Source organism: Brassica napus, chromosome C3 (assembly GCF_020379485.1).
Source record: "Brassica napus cultivar Da-Ae chromosome C3, Da-Ae, whole genome shotgun sequence".
Taxonomy (NCBI): Eukaryota; Viridiplantae; Streptophyta; class Magnoliopsida; order Brassicales; family Brassicaceae; genus Brassica; species Brassica napus.
The window spans coordinates 60,876,232-60,893,735 of record NC_063446.1 but is presented as its reverse complement, the minus strand read 5'-3'; the positions used below and the strand labels follow the sequence as shown (position 1 = coordinate 60,893,735).

Sequence of the window (17,504 nt, the reverse complement as noted above, 5' to 3'; positions counted from 1 at the left end):
TAAACCAGAGATCTAGCAGAAGTAATACTCCTCCAGCCATATGACGGGGAGTATGAGCGAATCGGTTCCAGGGGTGAAGAATTCCTGTAATACCGTCCTTTCAAGACTCGAGCAAAGAGGGAATTTGGCTTCTCGATCAGCCGCCACAACTGTTTCCCAAGCATTGCCATCATGTCATCATGAGTTACAATGTTTTATAATAAAAGAATTGATTGGTATAAATAAATTTAAAAAAAAAAACTAAACTTAAAATAAAGGACTATAAAAAGGTATGTAAATATTTATATATAATTTCATGTATGGAAAAATTTTAGTTACCAAACAGAATTAACAATTGAAATTACAAAAAAAAAAATGGAAATACGAAAGTTAATCATATGTAACTCATGTCATCATTCAAAACAATAAAAACAGTATATGCAATTTTTTGGATTAGATAATTTAAATGTCGATGATCATCGTGTTCAGGGAAACTGAAGCAAAGATGATTGAAGTTATTGCCATTGATGTTTCTAACAAGTTGAACAATTTCGCACCATCAGGTGATTTCAACGGATTAATTGGAATGGAATCTCACATAACAGAAATGGAACCGTTGTTACAGCTAGATTCGAATGAGGTGAGAAAAATAGGGATCTTGGGTCCACTTGGAATTGGTAAGACAACCATTGCCAGATATCTGTTCAACCAACACTCCCAAGATTTCCAACTGAGCGTCTTTATGGATAATATCAGAAGAAACTACCCGGCAGCAGCAGCTTGTTCCGATGGCTATAGTGTGATGTTGGATTTACAAAAGCAGTTTATGTCTCAACTAACCAATGAGGCATGTATTAAGGTTCCACATTTGGGAGTTGTCAAAGACAGGTTGAAAGACAAGAAAGTTCTTGTTGTCCTTGATGATGTGGACCAGTTAATACAACTGGAAGCCATGGCAAAAGAAACTTGTTGGTTTGGTCCTGGGAGTTGGATTATCATCACAATCCAAAATCAAAAGATTTTAAAAGCAAGTGGGATCAACTATATATACAAGGTCAATTTACCATCAAATGATGCAGCACTTCAAATGTTTTGCATGTATGCTTTTGGTCAGAAAGACCCTATGGATGGTTTTACAGAGCTTGCTCCAGAAGTTAATTAGGAGTCTTGTAGGTAGACTTCCATTGGGGCTAAGGGTTATGGGATCATATTTTCGGGGAATGTCCGAGCAAGATTGGATAGAGGCACTACCGAGGTTAAGGACGCACCTTGACCGAAATGGAGAAATTGCCAGCATTTTAGAGTTTAGTTATGATGCTTTACGTGATGAAGATAAAAGTTTATTTCTTCATATAGCCTGCTTTTTTCATTATCAAAAAGTTGATATAGTAGAAGGCTGTCTAGCAAAATATTTTATGGATGTGAGACATGGGCTTCACGTCCTAGCTGAAAAATCTCTCATATCTATGGATTCGGGAAGGACAAATATGTCTAATTTGCTAATCCAACTGGGAAGAAAAATTATGCGAGAACAATCTGATAGTGAGCCTGGAAATCCTCAATTTTTGAATGATGCCATCGATGTTGGTGAAGTGCTCATTGATGATAAAGCCGTAAGTTTTAAGATTGGTAATTTCATTGCAGTGCTCTTTACAGATTTGATATTGTTTAATAGCTAACCATCTCTATTTATTTATGTTTCATTGGGTTCTTTTATAGGGTCGTAGCAGTGTCGTTGGAAGAGATCTTGACGAGAAGATAACATGTGCAAGTGAAAGAGCCTTTATTAGATTGTCTAATCTTCAATTCTTAAGAACTAAAAGAGATGGCGTTAATCTACAAAGTATGAATTACATATCCCGAAAACTAAGAGTACTAAGTTGGCCAATGTTCCACAGGACATGTTTTCCTTCAAGTTTTAATCCAACGTTTGAAGCCAAGCTAGAGATGCCATTTAGCAAGCTTGAAAAATTGTGGGGAGAAACTAAAGTAAGTAATATTTTATTTTTGAAAATAATAGGCTATTTAACCAATTTTCTTATGTGTTTTATGCTAACTGAATCAACATGTTGTTGTTGTGTGCTTCCTTTATTTGTCATTACAGCCGCTCAATCTCAAGTGGATGGAGTTGAGTTATTCCAATTGTTTGAAAGAGCTTCCTGATTTCTCAACTGCCACTAATCTATATGAACTGGATCTCACACACAGCTCAAGTCTGGTGAAACTATCTTCCTCTATTGGAGATGCAATTAATCTCCAAAATTTGAATCTCAGTCATTGCTCAGATCTGGTGGAGATCCCTTCATCTATTATCACTAATCTCAAATCTCTTGATTTCTATGGATACTCAAGTTTGGTGGAGGTTCCCTTCAATATCGAAGAAGTCATTGATTCTATTTACATTAATCTCAGTTATTGCTCAAGTATGGTGGAAGTCCCTTCCTCTACTGAAAATGCAATTAATCTCCAGGAACTGAATCTCAATGATTGCTCAAGCCTGGTGGAATTTCCTTTCTCTATTGGGAATGCATTTTATCTCCAAAAACTGAATATGAGTTATTGTGCAAGTCTGGTGGAACTCCCTTCCTCTACTGGCAATACAGCTAATTAATTTCGAAAGACGTGATCTCAATCATTGTCGGGTTGAACTCCCTTCATCTATGAGAAAACTTGGTGGATTGTCCGAACTGGAATTAAAGGAATGTTCAAAGTTAGAGGTTCTTCTGGCCAGCATCAACTTGGAATCTCTAGGAGAAGTCAATCTCTCAGATTGGTCTTTGTTGAAAAATTATCCTGAGAACTCCACAGACGTTCAAGAGACTGATCCATGGATCGGGAGAATATCTGGTCTACGTAAACTTGTACAAAGCGGAATGGAGAAGCTTGAATCACTCCCACCGCTTCCGGATTCACTATGGGCACTAGATGCAGAGAATGGTGAGTCCCTAGAGAGATTAGGTAGCTCCTTTAGGAACCCAGATATCAATCTCAGCTTCCTTAACTACTTCAAACAAAATCAAGAAGAGAAAGATCTCATCATCCAGACGCCGAGCAATGAATATGCGGTCTTTCCTGGTGAAGAAATGCCTCAGTGCTTCACTTACCGATCATCTGGGAGTTCATTAACTGTGAAGTTGAATCAAACTCCTCTTGGCACATCAACCAAATTCAAGGCTTGCATCGTATGTGCTGGTGAGGACGAAAAGGGCTTTACAGAATGGGAACGAGCATCTGTCTGTTGTAGCATCACCACGTCAGGAGGGATCTCCCTCAGTTCTTGTCTTAAAACAATAGAACAGTTTTTGCCGGGACATCTGTACACATTCGAGTTTGAGGTTGAAACAGATGAGGTGACTTCCACTGAGCTTGTTTTTGAGTGCGAGGTTGACTATGCGGATTTGATCAAAAAGGGCAAAACACTGGAGATAAAAGAATGTGGGATTATGCTGGTAAACATGATTGAGAGCTTCGGAGATGACAACAGTAGCGGAGCAATCGACGGAGCTAGAGGGTCAGCTGACCCCTATCAACTCTTGTATTTTATTTAATGTATGCATTTAATTTAATTATAATATAGTACTACATTTGATTAGTTGGTTCATTTTTAGTGGCTTGATGTCTTTGTTAGTTTCGAAGCCTCCAATACTATATCTATTGTTATGAATCTGAAACAAACCTTGAAGATTGAGCAATGTACGCATCATACGCTCCACGTCCACACTGTTATGGTCGTAGATCGTAAGTCTCTGTAAACTCCAAATCCTCTGCTTTATTGAACGTATCAAACGAATAAAAAATTCATCATTCTTATATTCATTGCCAAAAATTCGAAAACTCACACACTGACATTTCAAATCTCGCTAGCTCTCTTCCCTGGAGGAATTAACACATATCTTTTTCTCTGGATTTGGTTTCTAAAATGCCTGTCAACGGAAACAATACATTTAAGATGAGGAATATTCCGGCGATGCAATTTATTTTCTCATTTTATTATCAGAGATCAATACATTTCAAGCTCAACTGCTCAAATACAATATAAATATAATTTTAGGGCAGTGTCATGTGAACGCCATTGGGTTTGGTCCAAGTGCTTGGCAATGTTTATGCATATTCCACCGATTCAACTATTTATTTATCGCACAAAGAATAATCTAACATGTCTGTACAAGAGGAAACGTAAACGATGACCCGGTCTAAATTGGGGTAGCTCATGACATTTATATGCATATACAAATCCACTTGGGTTGATAGATAAATACTATTTGAAAACAAAAAGTAAACGATCAACAGTTCCTTGTTGGTATATACAGAGAGTCTCTTTGTTCTTTAATTCTTCCTCCTTATTTAGAAAGCTCTGAGATCTTGATTCTCTCTTCATCATACTAGTATGGATTCTTATTTTTCTCTTACCAATCCCAATCTTGTTGCTTCTGCAATATGCTTCTTGGCGCTCTTGGGTACACTATTTTTCTACAGAAAGTCCAGATCCCATCAAGAAAAAAAAACTATGGCTACGTCTTCTTTAACTCTTTTGGCTCCTCGCAATTGGAAATATCATGTTTTCCCAAGCTTCCATGGGGCAGATGTACGCACAAACTTTCTCAGCCACGTTCTAAAGGAGCTCAGAAGCAAAGGAATCGACTCTTTCATTGACAATGATATAGAGAGGAGTAAGCTGATTGGTCCTGAGCTCGTAGAAGCTATTAGAGGATCTAGGATTGCGATTGTCTTGCTCTCGAGGAACTATGCTTCTTCGACATGGTGCTTGAACGAGCTGGTGGAGATCATGAAGTGCAGAGAAGAGTTTGGTCAAACAGTAATGCCCCTTTTCTATGAACTGGATCCAACTGATGTAAAGAAGCAAACTGGTGATTTTGGGAAAGTCTTGGGAAAAACTTGTAGAGGAAAAGAAAAGGAAGACATCCAAAGGTGGAAACGTGCTTTGACCGAAGTGGCCCAAATCGCAGGTTTCCATTCAGCAAAAGGGTTCGTCATCCTGATTCCCACTTACTCTTAATCTTTCTAACACATTAACGGCCTCTATATATTTGTAGCTTTAAAACAACAACCTTAATGAAATTTTATAGTTTTTAAAAAAAAATGTCTATGTGTGTGTAAGTTGTCATCGAAGAAGTGTTGATCATCCACAAGTATGTGCAATTTTTTATGACTATATAACATAACTATTGATCATCCACTTGTTCAGGGAGAATGAAGCAGAGCTGATTGAATATATTGCCACTGATGTTTCCAACAAGTTGAACCTTTCAGCACCATGCAGTGACTTTGACGGCTTAGTTGGGATGAAATCTCGTATGGCAGAAATGAGACGAGTGTTGCAGTTAGATTCGGATGAGGTGAGAAAAATAGGGATCTTGGGTCCGCCTGGGATTGGTAAGACCACCATTGCTAGATCTATATTCAACCGATACTCCCAAGATTTCCAACTAAGTGTCTTTATGGACAATATAAAAAAAAAGTATGTGATAATGGCTTGTTCTGATGACTACAGTGTGAAGTTGGATTTGCAGAAGCAGTTTATGTCTCAACTAACCAACGATACGGGTATAAAGATTCCACATTTGGGAGTTGCCAAAGACAGGTTGAAAGACAAGAAAGTTCTTGTCGTCCTTGATGATGTGGATCAGTTAGTACAACTAGAAGCCATGGCAAAAGAAACTAGTTGGTTTGGTCCTGGGAGTCGGATTATCATCACAACACAAGATGAGAACGTTTTAAAAGCGAGTGGGATCGACCATATACACAGGGTGAATTTACCATCAGATGATGAGGCTCTTCAAATGTTTTGCTTGTATGCTTTTGGTCAAAAATACCCCAAGGATGGTTTCAAGAAGCTTGCTTGTGAAGTTAGGAGTCTTGTAGGTGGACTTCCGTTGGGGCTGAGGGTTATGGGATCCTATTTTCGAGGAATGTCCGAGCAAGATTGGAGAGAAGCACTACCAAGGTTAAAGATCCACCTTGACCGAAATGGAGAAATTGCGGGCATTTTAAAGTTTAGTTATGATGCTTTAAATGATGAAGATAAAAGATTATTTCTTCATATAGCCTGCTTTTTTAGTGGTGAACCAGTTGATATGGTGGAAAGATGTCTAGAAAAATGTTTTCAGGATGTGAGACAAGGACTTCGTGTCTTATCTGAAAAATCTCTCATATATAGCAAATCAGGATTGATAATGATGTCTACGTTACTATTCCAACTAGGAAGACAAATTGTGCAAAAAGAATCTATTAGCGAACCTGGAAAACGCCAGTTTTTGAATGATGCAATTGATATTGGTGAAGTACTTAGTGATGATAAAGCAGTAAGTTTTGAGATTGGTATTTTCAATGATGTGCTCTCTAAAATGTGAGTTTATTTAATAACTAACCATCTTCTGTTTATATTTTATTGGGTTGTTTTATAGGGTAATAGCAGTGTCATAGGAATAGATCTCGAGTGGAATAAGGACATAACATGGACAAGTGAAAGAGCCTTTGAAAGATTGTCTAATCTTCAATTCATAAGAATCCTCGGCAAAGGCGTTAACCCGCTAAGTATGAACTACATATCCCGAAAACTTAAAGTACTAATTTGGCCGATGTTCCCCATGCCATGTTTTCCTTCAAGATTTAATCCAGAGTTCCTAGTCAACCTATTCGTGCGGAATAGCAATCTTGAGAAACTGTGGGAAGAAAATAAAGTAAGTAATATTTTATTTTTGAAAATAAATGCCCAATTTAGGCTATCTATCCGGTTTTCTTATGTGTTTAATAGTAATTGTGTCAACGTGTTGTTATTGTGTGCTTCATTTATTTGTCATTACAGCCGCTCAAAAATATAAAGTGGATGGATTTGGCTCTTTCAAGAAGATTGAAGGAGCTTCCTGATCTCTCAACTGCCATTAATTTATATTATTTGGATCTCAGCTATTGCTCAAGCCTGGTGAAGCTCCCTTCCTCTATTGGGAATGCAACTAATCTTGAAAAATTGAGTCTCAACTATTGCTCAAGTCTGGTGAAGCTCCCTTCCTCTATTGGGAATGCAATTAATCTCAAAACATTGAGTCTCAAAGGTTGCTCAAGTATGGTGAAACTTCCTTCCTCTATTTGGAATATAGTTAATCTTGAAGAGTTGAATCTCGAAAATTGCTCGAACCTTGTGGAGATCCCTAGCTTGTTGAGATCGGAAATAGAGAAATGCACCAAGTCAGATTGCTCGAGAGGTAGTGGAAAGATCATCAACCGTCTCCCTATTATAGCGGGCTTACTTTCCAACCCGCAATTTGAAAAGAATAACACCATTAAGTATTCTGAGAGTTCAACAAACATTGAAGAGCTTGATCCGTGGATAGGGAGAATACTTCGTCTACGTCGACTTGTACTAAGCGGAATGAGGAAGCTGGTATCACTCCCTCAGCTACCGGATTCGTTATTGGAACTAGATGCAGAAAATTGTGAGTCCCTAGAGAGACTACACTGCTCCTTTCCCAATCAAGATATTCGTCTCAACTTTGCAAACTGCTTTAAACTAAATCAAGAAGCAAGAGATCTCATCATCCAGATGCCAACTAATAAATATGCGGTGTTTCCCACTGAAAATGTGCCTATATGCTTCAGTTACCGATCTTCTGGGAGTTCCTTGACTGTGAAGTTGAATCGATTGCCCGTTGGTAAATCAACCAAATTTAAGGCTTGCATCTTATGTGCTTATGATGACGAAAATAACTTTGGACTTTGGGAAACCGCATCTGTCTTTTGTACCATCACGTTCGGAGGGAATGCTTCCATTGCTTGTAATAAAAGGGTAGAACGAGTTTTGCCGGGGAATCTGTGCACATTCGAGGTAGAGGTTGAAACAGAGGAGGTCACTTCCACCAAGCTTGTTTTTGATTTTGGGCTCCTCAATTTGGATTTCAAAACATGGAAGATAAAAGAATGTGGGATACTCCAACTCCTGTAGGTCCCTTTTGAAGATTTTGAATCTTCAGATATTGAGCTTGTTCGTGAAGATGATGGTAACAAGATACTACCTCTTTTGTGATTCTGTCTCATTTTTTGATTCCCTAATAAATTTTTACTTCTACGTCCTGTCAATCACGAGATGAAATGTATCAATACATATTTTGGGTACTTCTTGAGTATGTAATAAACAGCAAAGTTCCAACTAGTCAATCACGACAGAAATGTATCATTTATATCACAGTAGAAAAAAACTGCAACAATTCCTAAACTAGTAAACAAATTCTCAAGATTTTGCCACTTCTGGAATAGGTCGATATGCAACACAAAGAGAAGATTAAGCAATCCTTTTTTGTCAAGAAAGATTAAGCAATCCATTTAAGCAATTTTATGGTTTTAAAATTCATTATCCAGTTGTATTCTCTCCATTTTCGAAAAATCATTGCAGTTAGTGAGCATGCCATGAAGCAGCCTAACTTCACCGCAGTTGACTTTTAGAAAGCCTTTCTCTGACGAGCTATGTACTCGGCTTCTTCTATTAACTCTTCCCTCTTCACATCAAATGTTCTCCCACTCAGCTTCAAATTTAGCTTTCTCCATCTTCAATCTATCTGCTTCAATTAAAAAAAAAATATCTATCTGCTTCAGCCAGCAGCAGTTCAAGCTTTTGAACCCTCAAACCATCTAACTCTTCCTTGAGACTTATCTCCAGAATGGATAATTCGCTTGTCTCATTCTTAAAGGCTTCAAGTTTTTCCTTTGCAACGCGTTTTCCTTCTTATTCTCCAGCAGGTTGATATCTTTCTCTATAGCTTCTCCTCCTCGTCAAAATTATAAGACCTCCCTGTTATGTTCTCTCTTTCTCTGCCAATCCCCTTGATTTGAACTCTTGCAAGGGAAACAAAACATGTAAACAGAACACAAGATCTTCCGGTTGATCTCGATCCAAAAGCTTAACCAATGTTTCAGTTAAATTAGTACGGAATTGAAAATAAAGAGTCGTACAAAGTTATACGTTATTAGTCATAACTCATAAGTGAAGTACGATTGAGGAGCAAAAATAAAACACACTAAATACTTACAAACGTCGTAACTACCATGTATGGATATATCCAGGGTAAAATAACTATTTTCACGATCATATTACAACAATTTCCGAATACAACCTCCTGGTGATGATAGTGGTAATGCGTCTATGTATACTAGCATTTCGCTTGATATTGATACTTGTAATCAACATGACGAGTGAGCTCTAAGTAGTTACCTATGGTTACGGATACATCCTGAGGTTCTAAGACGGACCAATCTATACAACAAACATGTCTAAAATGGAATAGGCTGGCCAACAAATTATCAAATCCAGAAGAGAGAAAAAAATTTCGGAAGTCGTGATCATATTATTCCACTCTGAATTTTTATATACCTCTGATTGTAACAGGGGGGAACAATGATAAATGGTTATACAATAATCAATATTACAAGAATTGACCCCCAAAAAAAACAATATACAAGAATTTTGACACGCATTCATGTTAGGTAGATCCACTGACTATATTGGCCCAGAAATTTCGCGTGGAAAAGTGATACCTATGAATGATTCCACGAAGCTAGAGCTTTCTGGCTTTTTCAGTCAACGAGATCAACAGTTCCGTGTTTATATATACAAAAGTCTCTCTGTTTTGTTAGTCTTCGTCTTCACTAGAAAGCTCTACGATCTTGATCCTCTCTTCATCAGACTAGTATGGATTTTTATTTTTCCCTTACAAATCTTCTTGCTGCTGCAATATGCTTCTTGGCGCATTTGGGTACAATGTTTTTCAACAGAAAATCAAGATCCCATCAAAGAAAACAAACAATGGCTTCCTATTTAACCCTTTTGGTGGCTCCTCCTGTCATCTTTGCCTAGCAATTGGATACATCACGTCTTCCCAAGCTTCCACGGGGAAGATGTCCGAAAATCCTTTCTCAGCCACATTCTCAAGGAGTTCAAGAGCAAAGGAATCAATCTATTCATTGACAACGATAGTGAGAGAAGTAAGTCGATCGGTCCTGAGCTTATAGAAGCTATTAAAGGATCTAGGGTTGCTATTGTCTTTTCTCTCGAAGAACTACGCATCGTCGACATGGTGCTTGAACGAGTTGGTGGAGATCATGACGTGCAGAGAAGAGTTTGGTCAAACACTTATGGTACTTTTTTATGAAGTGGATCCAACTCAAGTAAAGAAGCAGACTGGCTATTTTGGGAATGTCTTTAGAAAGACTTGTAAAGGGAAAACATGTTCAGCAAACTGAAGGAGGACATCAGAAGATGGAAACATGCTTTGACGGAAGTGGCCCAAATCGCAGGTTACCATTCAGCAAACTGGTTCGTTCTCTTGATTCCCACTTACTCTTAATCTTTCTAACATATTAACGACCTCTATATATTTGTAGCTTTTAAACAACAGCCATCCTGGACCGGATAACTATTGCTATCTTTCTTTGATCTACAAGTACTACTATAAGAATATCTGAATAGTATGTGCGATTTTTTATTACTATATAACAGAACTATTAATCATCCACTTGTTCAGGAAGACTGAAGCAGAGATGGTTGAAGATATTGGCACTGATGTTTCGTACAAGTTGAACAATTCTGCACCATCCAGTGATTTCGACAGCATAGTTGTGATGGAATCTTTGATGACAGAAATGGGACCATTGTTACGGCTAGATTCGGATGAGGTGAGAAAAATAGGGATCTTGGGTCCACCTGGGATTGGTAAGACCACCATTGCTAGATATATATTCAACAAATACTCCCGAGATTTCCAACTAAGTGTCTTTATGGATAATAGCAAAAGAAAGTATGTGATACCAACTTGTTCCGATGACTACAGTGTAAAGTTGGATTTACATAAGCAGTTCATGTCTTAGTTAACCAATGAGATGGGTATTAAGATTCCACACTTGGGAGTTGTGAAAGACCGGTTGAAAGACAATTAAGTTCTTGTCGTCCTTGATGATGTGGATCATTTAGTACAACTGGAAGCCATGGCGATAGATACTTGTTGATTTGGTCCACGGAGTCGGATTATCATCATAACCCAAGATCAAAAGGTTTTAAAATCAAGTGGGATCAATCATATACACAGGGTGAATTTTCCATCATGTTATGAGGCTCTTCAAATATTTTGCATGTATCCTTTTGGTCAGAAACACCCGAAGGATGGTTTTATTGATCTTGCTTTGGAAGTTATGAGTCTTGTAGGTGAACTTCCGTTGGGGCTAAGGGTTATGGGATCATATTTTCGGGGAATGTCCGAGCAAGATTGGACAAAGGCACTACCAAAGTTAAGGACTCACCTTGACCGAGATGGAGAAATTGCGCTTATTTTAAAGTTCAGTTATGATGCTTTAAATGATGAAGATAAAAGATTATTTGTTCATATAGCCTGTTTTTTTCGTTGAAGAAAGAGTTGATATAGTGGAAAGCTGTCTTGCATACTCTTTTTTGGATATGACACAAGCGCTTCGCGTCTTAGCTGAAAAATCGCTTATATGATCCATGGAATCGGGATGGATAGAGATGTCTGAGTTGCTAGTCCAACTTGGAAGAAAAATGGTGCGAGAACAGTCTGTTAGTGAGCCTAGCAAACGCCAGTTTTTGCATAATAAATTTGATTTTGGCGAAGTACTTGGTAATTATAAAGATGTAAGTTTTGAGATTGGTAATTTCATTATAGTGCTCCCCACAATTTTGATATTGTTTAATAACTAACCATCTTTATTTATTTATGTTTGGTTCTTTTATAGGGTAGTAGCAGTGTCATTGGAATAGATCTTAAAGAGGATGAGGACATAACATGTACAAGTAAAAGAGCCTTTAATTAAGAGATTGTCTAATCTTCAATTCCTGAGAATCAACAGCAAAGGCATTAATCCACAAAGTATGAACTATGTATCCCGAAAACTTAGGGTACTATGCCATGTTTTCCATCTAGGTGTAATCCAAAGTTCCTAGTCAAACTAGAGATGGCTTATAGCAAGCTTGAGAAATTATGGGAAGAAAGTAAAGTAAATATTATTTTTGTTTAAAGTAAAGTAAGTAATATTTAGTTTGAAAATAACTGATCAAGTTAGGCTATCTAACCAATTTTCTTTTGTGTTGGATACTAAGTGCATTAACATGTTGTTTCTGTGTGCTTTCTTTATTTGTCATTACAGCCGCTCAGCAATCTCAAGTTTATGGATTTGAGTTTTTCAGAAAGATTGGAAGAGCTTCCTGATCTTTCAACTGCCACTAATTTATATGACGTGGATCTAACAAACTGCTCAAGTCTGGTGAAACTCCCTTCCTCCATTGGGAATTCAACTAAACTTAATAAATTGAATCTCATGAATTGTTCAAGTTTGGTGGAGATTCTTTCATCTATTACAACTATCACTAGTCTCAAATCTCTTGATCTCTGTGGATGCTCAAGTTTGGTGGAAATTCCCTTCAACATGGACATTGATCTCGGTTATTGTTCAAGTCTAGTGAAACTCTCTTCTTCTATTGGAAATACATTTCATCTCCAAAAATTGGATCTTAGTGATTGTTCAAGCTTGGTTGAACTCCCTTTATCTATTGGGAACACAACTAATCTCCAAGAACTGAATCTCAATCATTGCTCAAATCTGATGGAGCTTCCTTCCTCTATGAAGAAACTTTGTAGATTGTCGTTATTGGAATTAAAGAAATGCTCAAAGTTAGAGGTTGTTCTGGCCAACATCAACTTGGCATCTCTAAGAGAACTCGATCTCTCAGATTGCTATTTGTTGAAAAGTTATCCTGAGAGTTCCCCAAACATTCAAGAGCTTGATCCATGGATAGGGAGAATATCTCGTCTGCGTCGGCTTGAACTAAGTGGAATAAGGAAGCTGGTATCACTCCCACCTCTTCCGGATTCGCTATTGGTACTAAATGAAGATTATGAACCTTAAGACAATGAGATCTGAGACAAACCTTGAAACCCAAGAAAGACTGAAATATCAGGAGAATGACAGTGCAAAATCACCTGAGCTTGTTCGTGAAGATGGTGGTAACAAGAGACTACTTTTGTAATTATGTCTCATCATATTTGATCCCCTAATAAATGTTTACTTCTACGTAGTGCAATTTCTTGTATTTTAATATCTTTATGGTACTTCAAGAGTATGTAATAAACTGCAACCATTTGGAAACTAGAACACAAAGCCTCAAGATTAAAGATTAACTAAAACTGTGATAGTACAATAGCCAGGACCGCATTCGTCAGTTTATTATGTTACTTTCTTAAACTTTGATGATCCAAGTTCTAAAACTGAAACCTGATTATATCTGTGTTATGCTCTTTAGTTAACTTTTGTTTTTCTTGTGGGACAGAAACTTTTCTTCTTAATTATGATGGCATTCATTGTGAGAAACATATTAATAACATCTTTTTATGGTTCCAAGTGCTTTGCAATGTGAAAATGAATGCAAATAGTCAAAAACCGCAAGATGCAAAATGGTATACGTTATTGTTGGGTCACTTGGGATCTATTATTCACATGTTCCTGTATATATATCTGTCTGTACAAAGAGGAAACGTCAACGATGACCCTGTCTAAATTCGGGTATTACATGACATTTCTATGCACATACAAATTAATCCACTTGGCGTGATCCACTTTAGTGATTTATGCTAACGTGTCGCTTATAGAAAAACTTTTCAATTAATTGTTATTATTTGATTGGTTGATGGTTTTTCATTTTTCATTTATTTAATTAAAATTTTTAAAAGGAAACTATTCATAGAATTAGCTAATCTAATCTATGTTTCCAAACATACAATTAAGCATGTTAAATATAGATGATTTAACATAATTTGTTTATAGAAATAAATAAATATCAATATTATATTATATAAATTGATAAGATACATATAAATACATATGATACTATAGAAACAATTATAAAAACGGGTTTTATTAGGTTTATATTAGTAGTGAATAAAATAAATCATAGATTTTAGAAAACTAATTAATCTAAACTTAATAATATTAATTAAATTCACTCATTCACTATATATATAGTATAAAAATATGTCAAATGAATGCAAAACAGTCAAATATATAATTCTAAAAAATTCCAATCATTTTCCAATGACAATGTGAATACATATATGCGTTATCACTTTTAGAAATGATTAAATATTTTTATATCTTAAAACATAAAAATTATATGGTAAGTTATTTAAATGTATATTAATCAAGAAAAAGTCTATTTAATTAATCTATTAATATAAACAGATGAATTAATATTATTATATGGTAAGTCATTTAAAATTATATTATTTGGTAATCCATTTAATTTATTATACGGTAAGTCATTTAATTATATTATTCAAAGTATTTTTCACAGGATTTTTTTAGAGTTAAGACACTATTAGTATAATTCATATAGCTTGGATTATAATAAAATTTGCACGCTTATTTTTAATTTAAAAAAACAGACATAAATAAAAGAACAAGAGGAAAGAATAATAAAATATGTTTGTTGTGTTCTTGGTATTTTTATATTCTTATGTATTTAATTTTTATTTGTTTTTCGAGGTACATGTACTTTTTGTGTTACTATAAATGTGAACTAATTAGTTTTATGTGTATTTAAAATTGTAAGATAAATTTAGTAAGGAAGTTCAATAAAAATGACCATCTCTACAATTGTTAAAGTCAAAGATGAAAAAATATAATGTAAATTGAAAGTAAAAAAAATATTTAAAAATTAAGGAGATGTATTTTTTACGCTATATTGAACTTTTAAAATGTACGATAATAAAATTTTAACCAAATTTATACAGATAAAAATATTTTATTTCATATAATATTGGATCTCACATTAATATTAAGTATATATGCCTAAATTAACGACATTTGGTTATTTAAAATTTTAAATATTATTTTTTCTTATTAGTTAATCATATTTAATTAATATAGGTATGTTTTAGTTTAATTTAAAATAAATTAAAAAAATAATTTTAAAAGATATGTAAACTATGATTAGTTTTAATTAAAAACATTTGGTTGAATGAGTTAGTGTTTGATAAAATAGTGTGATGATCAGAGATAATTTAAGAAAGAATTTGTTTGCTTAACCCATTTGAGTTTTATGTTAAACACTAAATAAAAAAATGAGTGAGAAAGGGTTATTTGGAACAAATTATGAGAAAAATTGCTTAAACTACCATTTTCTAATACATGTTTTATGTTTACCTAAACCAAATTTATCCTTAGTTTTAAAGCGATAAATCATACTATATATTTATTGAGAAGTCACTTAATTGACTTTTGATTATGTGTCTTTAACAGGTTAATTTTTTTAAAAATAGTTATTATTTGATTGGTTGTTAACATTTATTAGTTATTATTTTAATTAGATCTAAAATAAAATAACTCAAGAACTAATTAATACAAATCACAAAATAACACAAATGATATTACAAATAATGATTTATGGTAACTAATTTTAGAATTAGAGAAAGAATATATATGTTTTATCAATTTCTTTTTTTTTATCAATTAGTTATATATATAATTAAATAAAATACTTTAGCATTTTTTATAGAAATAATTTTAATGGTTATATATTATTATATAGAAGAATCATACTTGTAGGTAAGGAATTATTATAACTTTTATGTTCTTAAAGCCCACATAAAACCCTTTACAAAAGATCTTTCATGAAAAATGTCTTCAATCATTGTATTGGCCATATTGGAGTTACACAAAAAAAAATATACACTCTTTTTTTTTTCTCTTGAGAGCTAGAGTATTATCGGTTTTTCATCTGTTAAACTAAAATATAAAGTAATTCTACAACCAATTATCTGAATTAATTATAATATTCTTTTCTGTAAGAGGGAGATTTTTAATGACTAAGGTTTATGTTTTTGAACTATTTTAAATTTCACATATCTTCTAAAAATATATACTGAAATTTTTGATTATCCAAATATTTGAAATTAAAAATTAAATTTTTAAATTTTTAAATTTCTAATTATTATTCAAAAATTAAAACAGTGTATAGATAATATATATTTCTTTATATAATATAACTACCCGCAAAATTGCGGGCAAACACCTAGTAAAGAAATATATGAAAACAATTAAGTAAACTATTATTAATTAGAAAAGTATCGTTTTTACGACCAACAGGATCAAAGTTCTAGTCAAGAAAACTGTTAAAGTAACAACTAGGCATAGACATTTTATCTAGACTCCGAAGATCCAAAGTGGAGCCGATCTGAATATATCTGATCCGAAAAAACCCAATTTGACCCGACCTAAATACATGAATAGACTCTATGTGTTCTATTTTCTATATTTTAGTTTCTGATTTAACTGTAATACTTTTTTGTTTAAAATCTTCATTATTATTTTTGTAAAAAAAAATCAAGTAATATGAAACTTGAAATTTCAAATTTAGAGTTCATACTGTTTAATTTCAATGATTAATAATTTTTGTTATTTTGTAAGATTTTAGATAAATATAATAGAATTTGGCTAAATTACGATGGAGTTCGGATACTCGAGTTTTTTTGGGTCTTAAATACTTGAACCGAACCCGATCAAATTTGTATTCATAAATTACAGGTATTTTACAATTATTTTAATAATAGATCTGAATTGACCTAGATCCAAAAATAACTGACCTGAATCCAAAACCAAAAAATTTCAAATAGTTTGTTGAGTTTAAATGGCCCGAACCTGATTTGAAGACCCAGTGGCCAAGCTTAGTAACAACTGTCAACCAAACGCCATTTTGTGGTTGTGTCATTGAGCTAATCTATCTATCTATCTATATATATAAAGAAGGGTTTACTCCCTCCTGGTGAAGCCACCTCCGCATCCAGGTCACAAAGTCGAGCTTTGAGGAGCCGACACGTGTCACACGGTGCGTTTCGTGTGTGTGATTTGTATGGTCTTTAGTTATATTTGGGCTTTGGATTAACTTCTGAGAGTACAGCCCGCTTATCATCTCCCCCTAGATGAAACGACGTGTTTTCGTTTAGGGTTAAACCCGTGTTCTTCTTTGCCTCTCCAGAGATTAAACGACAATGAAGATTCTTCTTGAATCGTAATTCTAGGGTTCCTCCTCTTTATGAAGAAGTGACTCTGTTACCCACAATGCCAGTTCTGAAAAGAAGTGTGACTCGACGCTTTGTTAGTAATCTTCGCTTGGACTATGTTCATGTCGTTTCAGTCTCGATCCTTCACCTCTGAAACCATTACAAATAGCCTTGATTCAACTTCATTGACCAATTAACTCTTCCTGCCCACTCCGACCAAGATCTCGCATTCAATGAATCTTATTCATTTTTCACTTATAAAAATGTAAGCTCTCATCCATTGAGAATCATCTTCATAATTCCAATGGCATTCAGTATTTCATTTTCAGTATAATGGTTAAGCAGTTTGTTCTACTTGCTAACTTGAAGCCCGGCCGGTGTTCTTGCTCAGATTTTGGGAAGGAAGCCACAAATATAGAGGCGTGGAAATATTAGCTTGATATATAGTTTCAG

At 34.8% G+C, this 17,504-nt stretch overlaps 3 protein-coding genes and 2 pseudogenes across 3 annotated transcripts; all 5 read left to right on the top strand.

The window, feature by feature from the left end:
- The first annotated feature begins 282 nt into the window (after window positions 1–282).
- On the top strand, window positions 283–1,658 carry LOC125575279 (annotated as a pseudogene).
- Window positions 1,659–1,713: 55 nt separating this feature from the next.
- On the top strand, window positions 1,714–3,997 carry LOC111205626 (probable disease resistance protein RPP1). Its single transcript, XM_048751544.1, has 2 exons — window positions 1,714–1,968; window positions 2,084–3,997. Exon 2 carries the CDS (start codon window positions 2,640–2,642, stop codon window positions 3,525–3,527), a length of 888 nt encoding a protein of 295 aa, XP_048607501.1. The 5' UTR covers window positions 1,714–1,968; window positions 2,084–2,639; the 3' UTR covers window positions 3,528–3,997.
- Window positions 3,998–4,155: 158 nt separating this feature from the next.
- Window positions 4,156–8,217, top strand: LOC111215688 (probable disease resistance protein RPP1). The gene is made up of 4 exons (XM_022719626.2): window positions 4,156–4,965; window positions 5,186–6,302; window positions 6,405–6,680; window positions 6,806–8,217. Exons 1-4 carry the CDS (start codon window positions 4,367–4,369, stop codon window positions 7,937–7,939), a joined length of 3,126 nt encoding a protein of 1,041 aa, XP_022575347.1. The 5' UTR covers window positions 4,156–4,366; the 3' UTR covers window positions 7,940–8,217.
- A 1,019-nt stretch (window positions 8,218–9,236) lies between these two features.
- Window positions 9,237–12,428, top strand: LOC111215689 (annotated as a pseudogene).
- Window positions 11,884–15,438, top strand: LOC111215938 (disease resistance protein TAO1-like). Its single transcript, XM_048751545.1, has one exon. It carries the CDS (start codon window positions 12,166–12,168, stop codon window positions 12,901–12,903), a length of 738 nt encoding a protein of 245 aa, XP_048607502.1. The 5' UTR covers window positions 11,884–12,165; the 3' UTR covers window positions 12,904–15,438.
- Window positions 15,439–17,504: the final 2,066 nt, after the last annotated feature.

What these genes read in the sequence shown, in the direction of transcription:
- LOC111205626 (XM_048751544.1), top strand. Translation starts at nt 2,640, where the DNA reads ATGAGAAAACTTGGTGGATTGTCCGAACTGGAATTAAAGGAATGTTCA.
- LOC111215688 (XM_022719626.2), top strand. Translation starts at nt 4,367, where the DNA reads ATGGATTCTTATTTTTCTCTTACCAATCCCAATCTTGTTGCTTCTGCA. An exon ending in GGTTTCCATTCAGCAAAAGG is followed by an intron (nt 4,966 to 5,185) that starts GTTCGTCATCCT and finishes CCACTTGTTCAG; the next exon opens with GGAGAATGAAGCAGAGCTGA. An exon ending in TACTTAGTGATGATAAAGCA is followed by an intron (nt 6,303 to 6,404) that starts GTAAGTTTTGAG and finishes GTTGTTTTATAG; the next exon opens with GGTAATAGCAGTGTCATAGG.
- LOC111215938 (XM_048751545.1), top strand. Translation starts at nt 12,166, where the DNA reads ATGGATTTGAGTTTTTCAGAAAGATTGGAAGAGCTTCCTGATCTTTCA.